The sequence below is a fragment of the Benincasa hispida genome, chromosome 8, assembly GCF_009727055.1.
Source record: "Benincasa hispida cultivar B227 chromosome 8, ASM972705v1, whole genome shotgun sequence".
Taxonomy (NCBI): domain Eukaryota; kingdom Viridiplantae; phylum Streptophyta; class Magnoliopsida; order Cucurbitales; family Cucurbitaceae; genus Benincasa; species Benincasa hispida.
Genome location: NC_052356.1, coordinates 63416347 through 63428531, shown reverse-complemented (window position 1 = coordinate 63428531; position 12185 = coordinate 63416347). Strand labels below are relative to the sequence as shown.

Genomic DNA, 12185 nt, shown 5'->3' with positions numbered 1-12185 from the left:
ATATAATTTCTCGATGCAATTAGATTGAGCATGCTCCATTCGTCAATGATCTTGCATTTATTTATTACATACTTAGAATAGACTCCATGTATTAGTACAGATGCATAACACAAGTAAAATGATACCAAAGGTAATCGAATTGGATCGGCTTTTCACATTACCATTAATTAATCTTTTTTTACTGGGATAAATGTGGTCTGAATGCGTCTCTCAACGAGACACATACAATTTTTTAAACTTTTTTTTTTTAAAAAAAAAGAGATATCTGACAAATCCGACTCCTTTCTATTTGGTCCAAGGGGTTTGATCAGAATGCTCTACTTATCACTTATAAGCGATTTTATGTCAACCATTGACAAGTTAAAAAAATTTAAACAAAAAAAACTGAAATTCATTTTTGTTAGTATAATAATCGTGGAGATAAAAGATCAAATATTCAACCTCTAAGGAGAAAAATCATATTAATTATCATTGGGATAAGCTCAAAGTTGATAATATAAATACTATGCCATTTGAATTAAGCTCTATTGAGTTTTTGTCTCTCACACACACATACACACGTACATGCACATGCAAGCACATATCTTACCATCTTAAATTCACATGTAAAATAATATTAATGTGGCAAGGGGTGCTAATTTTTACCCTAAATTTAAAATTCAATTTATTAACAGGAATTGGAATTTTATGTTGAAAATCTGTACCTTACGGTGGGTTTCGTTCGAGAAATAATTGAAAAAAAAAAAAATCCCATGGACGCCCAATAAGTTATTAATATTAGATATGCAATTGATTAGATTTAAGACAATATATATATATATATATATATATATATCAACATTAGACCTTGATTTTTATTGAAAATTTTTAGGTTAAAAAATCACTTTTAGTCTTCGAAGTAACAATTTGGTCTCTGAACTATCGTTTGTAACAATTTAGTATTTGAATTTCACTATATAACAATTTAGTCATTGTACTTTAAAATATATAACAATTTAGTCTCTATTGTACAAATTATTGTAGAAATTAATAATAATGTTTAATGAGATTTCATTCATAAATAAACCATTAAACTAATTAGAGATTCAATATTTTGCAAAATACAAAGTCTACATATAAAATATTAAAAATTGACATATACTTTTGATCAAATATTTTAAACGGTGACTAAATTGTTACAATCCAAAGTTCATGGACTGAAATGTTACTTACAATAAAGTTTAGGGACAAAAAGTAATTTTTAACAAAATTTTTAAGTAGTGGAGTTATTTTAGCCTCATTTGATATCCATATTTAGTTTTGGAAAAGACAGTTACGGTTGCACCTATTTTTGTATAGCTCACACATTTGTCAAATTAACATTTGTCCTATGGTAATTGTGTTTTTGGTTAAAAAAGGAATTATTATTATTTTTATGTGATAAAAGAGGGTAGACTGCATCTAATCATTATCTTCTAATTTTTTTTTTTGAAAATGATATATTTGTTTTTACCACTTCTTTAGCCTGACTTTTATTTTTCTTATGTAAACACTTTAATTCCTAACTAAAATTTTCAAATTCTAATTATTATTATTATTATTATTTTACTTTTCAAAACTTAACTTATTACCACTCCCAAGATAATCCCAAACCCTCTCCCAAGCCCCACTACCACCATGGATTATCATTCTAGCAAAGTTTCTCCAAAAGCTCTCCATTACCAATCATCAAGCTCTTCACAGGTCAATAATTGCATTGTATAAATATAATGTATGTTTAAAATTAATTGCATTATAATGGTTATTATATTAGAAATCCACTTGAATTCTTTTTAACAAAAGTACTAAAGAATCATGAAACAGAACATATAAAAACTCCACAGCGACTCGAATTATATTTAATGTGAGCTCATAATCTCTCTAAGCCTTATCGTAACCCACATTAACTATATATTACATTTCTACAAAAATTATAACATCAAATGGACGACATGTAAGTCACGAAATTTTCTATAATTCAAAACAATTCAATGTTTTGCTATTTTTTCGAACGAGAGTGTAATTAGTGTTATAGAATTTCCTTACGGTTTTCATTCTACAAGCCCAAGAATACAATTAGAAGGCCCAATTTGTATTAATTCGGGCCCATAAACGTGCAGTTCAGTTTAGACGTGCGGCCCATTTTCGAAATTCAGCTCTTCCCGCGGCCGATTTCGATATTCATCGCAGTCACACGACACTTGAAACGCTTCAGGAAGAGGACTAGTTCTTAGGGTTTGCTGCAATTTGCACAACACGCCGAAATTTTCTTCACTGGCGTATCATTCATTGGTGAAATCTCCTAATTTGCTTATAATTTTCTCATCTCTAGTGAACTCTCGAATTGATGCATTGAATTTCTTGCCTCCAATCTCGTCTCTCCGATGTCCGGCTCTTGTAAGAATTGCCACAGCAGGTCCCTCTTCCGAGACGATGTTTCCGGCAACCTGATTTGCTCCTCCTGCGGTATTGTTCAGGAATTTGACAATTATGAGGCTCAGCTTTCCGGTATCAATGGTCCACTGGGCACATTCGTCCGAGTTGGAACATCAGGTTCGGGCAGCGTTTTGAATTATAAGGACAAGAAAATATTTGAGGCTCAAAAAATTATTGAAGATATTACGTTTAGGTTAGGATTTTCTGCTTCCAAATCCAATGATGTTAGGATTTTAGTATCGACGATTACAGAGGGTGAGTATGGATTAGGTGATTGGTTCCCAATTCTCGTTGGTGCTTGTGCGTACGTTTCTATGCGTAAGGATAATCGACCATTACCAATGTCGGAGGTTGCATCGGCCGTCGAATGTGATCTTCATGAACTTGGCAGAATGGTTATCAGAGTTGTTGATTTTTTGGATTTGAAAGGCCCTGAGTTTCCAGTGTTTGATATTGTCGGGTCATTGGAGCGGGCCACCAGGAATTCACCGTCTTTCTCAAGAGTAGATGCAGATATTCTTGAGAGAATTGTTAAGCAAGGAATCTTTTTGTTACAGTGTGCTATGAAATGGTTTCTGACGACTGGGCGGCAACCACTACCGATGGTGGCTGCCGTGTTGGTTCTGGTGTCGAAATTGAACGAGGTTGATGTTAGTATTGACAATGTAGCAATGGAGGTTCATGCCAAGGTTTCAACATGTAAGAAGAGATACAGAGAACTTCTGGAGGCACTTGTGAAAGTTGGCAAAAAGTTGCCTTGGGGAAAAGATATCACAACAAAGAATATTGTAAAGAATGCTCCTTTTGTGATTCAATATATGGAATTGAAATCAATGTCAAATGCCAGTGGTAAGGGGAAGGATTTGGAGAATGTGGGGGTTGATTTGCAGTCTGCAGTGAGTGAGTGTTTAAGAAAAGAGCTAGAGTATGAGAGTGAGGTTAACAATTTAGAAGATGATTCTCAGTATTTTGAGTTACAAGGCAGTAGTTGGCGTGATGAATCGAGTTGTGATAATGGGAACAGGCTCAATATTTCTCATGAATGTTTATCCTTGATCTACCATAAATTCTTAGATGAAATGGCTCATCTCAAGTCATCAGGCGGGATTAACGAGGTCTATGGAAGAAAACAGGGAAGAAAAGCTGGTTTTTACTCGAGTACGGAGTGGTGGGAGGGGAAATCAGAATTAAGCAAAAAGCTTCTCTTGCAGCAATTATTGGAGATTGATATAGGGTCGCAGGGTATCCCACCATCGTTTGTTTCTAGTTGCAATGCATACAAAAGGAGGAAGGAGAAAATAATTGCTGCTAAGAAGAGAATCCAGAGGATTATGCTTCCTTCAAATGCTCCAATAGGTGATGTAAATATTGAGAAGAAAAGAAAGCGTAAGGGAACTAATGGTATAGAATGGGAAGATATAATAATCGAAACCCTTCTTCTTCATGGCGTGAAGGAGGAGGAAATTGAGAAAGGCCATTACAATGCTTTGTTGGACTTGCATGTCTTCAATTGTTGAAATTCTTAGATGTTTTTTCTGCATGGAGACGATATAGAAAGTGTATAGAAATGTATAGGCAAAGGCACGAGTAACTGAGAAATGAAGTATATAGTTACAAATCTTATTATAGTATTGTCCATTAACAGAAAGAGAAGTTATCCCTCGCTTGATATTGTTGATTGACAAAGATCTAGGATATTCATCTATGAATTCAGTAGATTATAACCATTGCTTTGGAATTCTGGCTTGCAATACAGATGATGAATTGACTAGAAAGCAACTCCTATTTGTTTCAAATTGTTGTCTTGTTTTGTTCTGGAGGCACATACAATGGTCTATTCAAATTTCGTCGATTTCTGCCCTCGCTTGTGGTTCACTCAACATCAATGATTCAACTCTTTCGTAACTCTCGGTAGTTGGAAGGACTCTCCAAAAGGTTAATTCCTTCCAAAGTCCTCTTGCAATGAATTTCTTCCACAATTGTAGATATCAAGAGAAGATTGAAGGGAAAAATGATGAGGATTAGACCTGTTTTTCCTCCCTTTTTTTTTTAAGTCTTCTTTACAAATTATTTATTTATTGTTTCTAATAGTTAGAATGTACTATTACAATTGCGGTGATGAAGTTCGTAACCATTGAATTATATTAATTTAGCCTTTGCTCTCCTTTTTCTTCTTTCTTGTTTGCTTTTTCTCTCCCCAATTAATTTGAGAGAGATTGACTAAATGAAAAAGCACATTGTTTCAATTTTTATTTGCAACTTTTTCAAAAAGACAAGGAACCGGTTACTTGTTAATAAAAAACAACGCTATTTTTCCAAGTCAATTTGAGGGAGGGAATTAGAACTCTTAACATATGATTACATAATAGTTAGGTTGTTTTCAATTCTTCATTTCTTTGAAAACCCAAAAATTATGGACAACAGAAAGCGTTTGTTTAAATTATTTTAGTGGTAATGTAAATTCAAGTATAGGTTATAGCTTAGTGGATAAGGTACTAATACCGTCCCAAAGGTCGATGATTCTAGTCTCCCACCTTACCATTGTTAAATTAAACTATTAGAATAATGTGGATGTACATTGTTTTGGGCCTCTGAACATTTTACACTTCGGCGCAGTTTTCACTTTATTACCTCAAGACACTCCTTTTTATTAACTAATACGAATATTTATGCAGAAAGCAATTCAAAAAGTGATTTCTTGCTTTTCCCTTTAGAATACGCCAGAAAGCAACTATTTACCTGTTTCGTGCCCACCCAGCACTTTCTTGCACTATAAGCAGCAGTCAATCGCCACTTGCTTGAAATATATTATATTCTTTATTGCATCCATATCTATTATCCACGTATACATGTCGACATATGTCTGCGTATATGTATGTATGGACTTCGCATCCGATTAAAGGGAGAACAAAAACAGGATTGACTTTTTTTCCCATAACAAAAGAGACGGATGCTTGTACGAAATGCAGTGGAAATGTAATACATAATTTACGTATGAGACTATGATATATTGAAGACTTCGTGTTTTCTTATTCTTATTATTTAAAAAAGTGCATTGAAGAAGTGGTGACGATAATAAGTTCACAATTTATTGGGTCATTGTGACGATTATAAGTATTATTGTATCCTTTTTTTCATCGTTATAAATAATTTTTAGTATTTTCAAAATCACTCCAAACATGTTTTTGGTCATTCAAAATCAATCTTAATAGTATGTAAATTGCATTTAAAAATTTAAAATTAAATATTGAATTGATATCGAGTGATTAACGGTGTGTACAAAAGTGATTTTAAACTAGAGTGATTTTTGCATAGAATTGAATTTAGATTTAAGAACTGCTACAGTGAAGACTTGGAAAAAAAAAGAAGTCTTTATCAAATGATTTCTTATGCATTTGCAGGGTTGACCATGGCAATTATTTCAAGTAACAGCCATGCATTTTCTACCCATGTTTCATAGAGACAGCAAGAGGGAGGCTTACTTGTAATTTATATAAATCGAGCGTTGCTTGCCTTCATCTTCCTTGTAGACTTGTTTTGTTCTCTCATTAACAGGGAAAGCTTCTTCGGCCCCTTCTTCAATTGTTATACTGACATGACGGTAATTCTCTCTCTCTCTCTCTCTCTCGTTGAAGACTTTTTTTGTCAGTTGAGTTGATAGCTTTTCATGCAGTTTTGTTTATAACTATGTCGTAAACTTAGCATCTTTCCTTTTCTGGACCGTATGTGCGTGGCCTGTGAAGTTTGAGTTACAGTATCACAAGATAGAAGATGCCTATTTGTATTTTGAACAGGACACATGAACAAATTATTTGAGAACGTCGCCACACTGTGGCTCACAATTTTGTATACCAAGAGAAACTAAAAAAGACATCAAATCAATATCTAATAGAGATATTAGGGAGCATTTCATTAATCCACATGCAACCGTTGTTGAAAAGCCAACAACACATTGTGGGAATCTAATTAAATAATTTTTCATATGGGGTCCGAATCCTTGGAGTTTGTGTGTCTTGTTGGGTTGTTTGTTTTTTTTTTGTTTTTGGCTTAGAAGGAATCTGAGACGGCCAATATTCTTCACCTGACATTTCCTTTTGGATTCGTGCATGTTTTTGTTTTTTTCTTTCTTTTTGGTTTTGTTTTATTTTTATTTTCTGAAAAAGAATTTCCTTCAAGTTGTGCCGTTCTTCATTTGACTACACACTCTCTATTTGTGAGAGAAAATCCCCTCTCCAGCCTTATGATATCTTGTCAGCATCATTCACCACAAAATTTTCAACTGGAAAAATGCTATAGCTGCTATTGATTTGGCTTTTGATGCCATCATCTTCAAAATCCTTTTCTTTTTAACACGAGCCTCACCGTACTCAGTGAGGTTCATTCTTGTGGAAAAATAAGAATAGAACAATGAAAAAAAATTAAAATAATAATAATAACAGCCAGCAATTTTGGTAGGAAAAGGCCAAATCCTTTTGTTATGGTCAATATAGGCTTCAAAGCATTCAGTGAGGTCCATTCTTGTGAGAAGGTAAGAACAGAATAATATGTAAGAAACAAAAAGATTATTATAACAAGCAGCCATTTTTTAGGAAAAAGCAGATATTGCTTTTTGATATCTTATTGGTGTTAAATATGACATTTTCTTGTATAAGTGTATTTCTCAGTATTTTGTGAGAACAGAGAGAGATATTTTAGATTTATGTTTCTTGTATCAATCAGTGATGTGGGTACCTTTTAATTAACAAACTAATTTCGATTCACATATCAGTAGAAGGTACAAGTCAATGTTTATCTTTAAGGTGTCATTTTTTAGTTATTTTTTTTAATGCAATTAGTTATATTATATGCAAGTCGATGAAAAATTTCCATGATTTTATTGGTTTTTAATATTCTTGAGTTTCCTATGAAATAATGCAATATACCTAAAATTGGACAAAGTCTTCAGTTCATTATTATTATAGGCTTATGCTAACTTAAGGGTATGTTTGGAATGGTTTTCTAACGGTTGTTGTTGTTTTTGTTTTGGACACTTGGATAGGGTAGTAGGTTTGAAGCTCCACCTATATTTATGATGTATGATTTTTATTTAATTATTATTATTTTGTAAGCCTATGATGTATTATTATGTTTAAAAAAATAGTTAATGTCTCATTTTATGCATATAAAGATGAAACATGATCCATAAACAGGGACCCACATATCAGTGACTTGCTTTCTGTTAAGAGACTTTTCAAAGTTGCTGATTTATTTAATTAGTGTTTAGTCAAGCTTGATATTTTTTCTCCTCTTTGTTACTTACTATATAATATATGTATGACTATGTTTGGATTTTTGTGTTTTCAATCTATCCCAGGTGACAGAGATGAGAGTTCACATGGACTGTCCCGGGTGTGAAAAACAAATAAGAAAAGCCCTGGAAAATCTAGAAGGTAAGGTAACGCACATCTAGCTAGAGAAGAACATATAAAAAGGTCACCTGTTGAAAAACAATTTTAGTCCTTTCACGTAGTTTTTGTTTTTGAAATTTGACTAATTTAAATATTTCTTAGAGAAAAGTGAAAACATGAAGTAAGAAAGTTGGAAGAATTGAAAACAAACATAGAACTAAAAAACAAAATAGTTATGATCAAATAGGGTCTTAGTTTTCGTTGTATATGTTATTTGATCCTGATTAGTCTATATCTACTAAGTTTAGGACTGAATCAAGATTGTTCTTTTGAATGGTAATTCTAGATTATGGTATTCAGAGAACATCAAATTTTCAATATCTTGAGATTCTTTCCGGAGAAAGATGTGAAATTCACATTCAATATATTTGGTTATGTTTAGGTGTGGATGATGTGATAATAGATTTGAGCACACAGAAGGTGACTGTGATGGGATGGGCAAAGCAAAAGAAGATTCTGAAGGCAGTGCGGCGGAATGGGCGGACGGCGGAACTGTGGCCATACCCTTACAACCCCCAATACCATGGCTTCCTCCACCACTACCAGCATTACCTCAACTCTCCTCAGCATCACCATCAGCCGCAGCCGCAGCCGCAGCCTCAGCCTCAAGCTAAACCAATCATCACCTACAATTCACTGTCATCTTCTTCTTCCTCGCACAAGCACAAGATGAGTCCGATACATGAGTATGCCGGTAGCTACAACTACAGCGGCGGTGGTGCTGAATATGGCTATTATCAAGAGCCACCCTTTACAACGATTGATGAAGAAGCTAGTGCCATGTTTAGTGATGAGAACCCACATTCTTGTGCTGTCATGTGATGGTACCACGTTAATTTATCATGATCATGTTAGAGATGTTAGAGTTTGTTTGAGGTAACTTTCTAAGTGCTTAAAAATGCTGTTGTAAGCCCTTAAAAAGTCATTTTAAACAAGTCCGTATTTAGAATTCGGACATTTCAATTTTCTCTCTTGTATTTTTGTGGATGTATTGTGTATAATTGTATGTGTGTGTACAAATGTGTAAATGAGCCAGGGATGTGTGTTTAAATATTCTCTTGTGAAAATTTTCGGATAATAATAATGGTTTTTGGAGGTTTTGTCAATATTTGGAATGTAATTTTGAGCTACATAAAAAAAGTTGATGTTTGAATAGGAATTTAGCACCTCACTTGGCTTTAAAAAAACAGAGGAAGTGAAACAGAAGCGTTCGGTAACCAGTACTAGTTCTTGTTTTCTATTTCTTAGAAACGTCTTCAAAATTGTATTGTCTTGGAAATTTGAAAATAACAAAACCAAGTTGCATGTTTCAATTTTTAGTATGTTTTGGAATTTAAACTTTGTATTTGCATCAATTTTAGTATAATTTTTTGATGTGATCGATCTTTGGACATGTTGATTGTGTTTTAGACTTGTTGATCTTCTTTTGGGCTTGATAATCTTGCCTTAATGAATTGCTAAAGTGTAGAATTGTTGACTTCCACAAATGAAGATAACTCTTCTATTTATAGATTTCTCTAACGGGCTTCGTGGGCTTAGGCTTAGTTGGTCCATAGGCCTACCCTTAGACCCAATTAGTTGGATTTGAGCCTAATTTAATATTTGGACCAAATTAAGTCTATTTTTTTTGCTCAATTGGACTTTTAGTCCAAATTATAAGATGAAAACGTGTAGTATCATCGGAATTCGCAAATTTATGTTTTCAACTTCAATTTGGGACACACGACGACTTTTAAATTCAACTATTTGGAATTTCTTCACTAATTTAGTAAATGGCGCGACAAATTGTGATTAGTCCAAATTTTCTTCTTCAACGAATGCCACTTTTCTAGATTTATGTGCATATATGGGTAGATGAATCTCGAAAAATATAAAGTTGGAATCAAAATTCAAATATATTTGTTCTTGAACTTGACCTCAATTGATATCTCAATCAAACTATGAATTTAGTACATAAGTTTAACTCGAATTTGGAATAAAATTTGAAATATGTCCAAATTTTAATTTGAAATTTTACCTCCAACTTGTTTTTTAAAATAAAAATAATAACCTAAATTTAGATGAATTTGATATAAAACTGGAAGATGCCCAAATTTGAATTTTACATCAATTTGAGATTTTATCCTTAATTTAATTTGACTTGAGGATAAAAGTCAAAATTTGGATGATTTAGATTTGGGATAAAATTTAAAATATGCCCAATTTTTAATTTAAGATTTTATCTAAAATTTAATCTCAAAGTTGAACAATTTGATTTTTAATAAATTTTGAAATATGACCAAATTTTAATTTGAGATTTTATCTACCATTTAATCTCATATTTTATCTTCCATTTAATCTCAAACTTGAACAATTTGATTTTGAGTAAAATTTGGAATAATTTGAATCAAATCTTTATTTAATTTGAATTTTCTAATTTGTCAAGGAACTCGGCAAAGTATAAATATGACCCCAAACATCCTCTCATCTTCTTCCAAACTTCTCTCCCTTTTTTTTTCTTTTTTTTTTCTTTTTCTTTTTCCTTTTCTTTTTCCTTTTTTCCTTTTTCCTTTTTTCCTTTTTCCTTTTCTTTTCTTTCTCTTTTTTTTTCTTTTTTCTTTTTTTTACACCCCTTTTTTACACTTAAACCCCATTTTTTATTATTTACTTCTCATTCCTTCGTTCTTCCTTTAATCTTGGAGGATTTCTTTTTCAAGTTTACTAACTTGCCCCCACTGTTTTTTTTTTTTTTTTTTTTTTTTTTTGCAGTTACTAAACAGAATGGGAGGTAGTTTCGGGTTTCTACAAGCACAATCTCATTCCATGACCTAACAATTTTGCTTAAAGTCCTTGAGGAACTTGGCGTTCTATTGGCTTTGATCTTAGTGCGTGACCTGAGGATTCCATCGGTCTTGACTTGAGTCTTTGACTTAAACATTTCGTCGGGTTTCAAACTCAGTGCTCAACCGACTTTGATCTCCGTCCTCTATTGGCTTTGATCTTAGTGTGCGACCTGAGGATTCCGTAGGTTTTGGCCTGAGTCTTTGACTTGAACATTCCATCAATTTCAAACTTAGTGCTCAACCATATTTGATCTCCGCCCCCAATTGGCTTCAATCTCAGCGCGCTACCTGAGGATTACTTGGTCTTAGCTTGAGTCTTTGACTTGAACATTCTGTCGATTTCAAACTCAATGTTCTACCGGTTTTGATCTCTGCCCTCTATTGGCTTCGATCTTAGTGCACGACTTGAAAATTTTGTTGGTCTCAGCTCGAGTCTTTGACTTGAACACTCCATCAGTTTCAAAATTAGTGCCCAATTGGCTTTGATCTTCGCCCCTATTGGCTTTGATTTTAGTGCGCGACCTAAGGATTCCGTTAGTCTTGGCTTGAATCTTTGACTTGAACATTCCGTCGGTTTCAAACTCAGTGCTCTACCAATTTTGATTTCTGCCCTCTATTAGCTTCAATCTTAGTGTGCGACTTGAGGATTTTGTCGGTCTTGGCTTGAGTCTTTGGGTTGAACATTTCTTCGATTTCAAACTCTGTGCTCAACCAACTTTCATCTCTTCCTTCTATTGGATTCGATCTTAGTGCACGACCTTCCATCGGTTTTGGCCTGAGTCTTTGACTTGAACATTCCGTCAGTTTCAAACTCAGTGCTTTACCGACTTTGATCTCTGCCCTCTATTGGATGCAATCTTAGTGCATGACCTAAAGATTCCAAGTTTTGGCCTGATTCTTTGACTTCAACATTCCGTCAGTTTAAAACTCAATGCTTTATCGATTTTGATTTCCACCCTTTATTGGCTTCAATCTTAGTATGCGACCTAAGATGGCTTAAGTCTTTGACTTGAACATTCCGTCGATTTCAAACTCAGTGTTTTATCGACTTTGATCTCCGCCCTCTATTGGCTTCAATCTTAGGATTCTGTCAATTTTTGCTTGAGCAAACATTCTGTCGGTTTCAAACTCAATGCTCAACTGGATTTGATCTCCACCCTCTATTGACTTTGATCTTAGTGCCCGACCTGAGGATTCAGTTGGTCTTAGCTTCAGTCCTTGACTTGAACGTTTTGTCGGTTTCAAGCTCACTACTTTATCGACTTTGATCTCCACTCTCTATTGGCTTCAATATTAGTGTGCGACCTGATCTTGCATATAAGGCAAAGTTTGGCAAGCCGGACGTGGAACCTGGTAGATTGGGCTTGATCGCAGATGAAGTGAAGCAAGGCAGACAGGATTTGACTCTGTAGTTGGGGCAGAGGCAAGAGGACCGGACTTATCTCACATATGAGGCAGAGCT

The 12185-nt window shown here is 34.0% G+C and overlaps 2 protein-coding genes across 3 annotated transcripts; both read left to right on the top strand.

Annotated features, from left to right (window-relative positions):
* The first annotated feature begins 2090 nt into the window (after positions 1 to 2090).
* LOC120082518 (plant-specific TFIIB-related protein PTF2) lies at positions 2091 to 4192 on the top strand. Its single transcript, XM_039037723.1, has one exon. The coding sequence runs from the start codon at positions 2403 to 2405 to the stop codon at positions 3969 to 3971; it is 1569 nt and encodes a 522-aa protein (XP_038893651.1). The 5' UTR covers positions 2091 to 2402; the 3' UTR covers positions 3972 to 4192.
* Positions 4193 to 5525: 1333 nt separating this feature from the next.
* Positions 5526 to 8995, top strand: LOC120083562 (heavy metal-associated isoprenylated plant protein 28-like). Of its 2 annotated transcripts, none has more exons than XM_039039379.1 (3): positions 5526 to 6055; positions 7808 to 7883; positions 8284 to 8995. In XM_039039379.1, exons 1-3 carry the CDS (start codon positions 6050 to 6052, stop codon positions 8721 to 8723), a joined length of 522 nt encoding a protein of 173 aa, XP_038895307.1. In that variant the 5' UTR covers positions 5526 to 6049; the 3' UTR covers positions 8724 to 8995. The 2 variants fall into 2 exon arrangements, with proteins under 2 accessions (XP_038895307.1, XP_038895306.1); XM_039039378.1 differs by having other exon boundaries at positions 5526 to 6982.
* The last annotated feature ends 3190 nt before the right edge of the window (positions 8996 to 12185 follow it).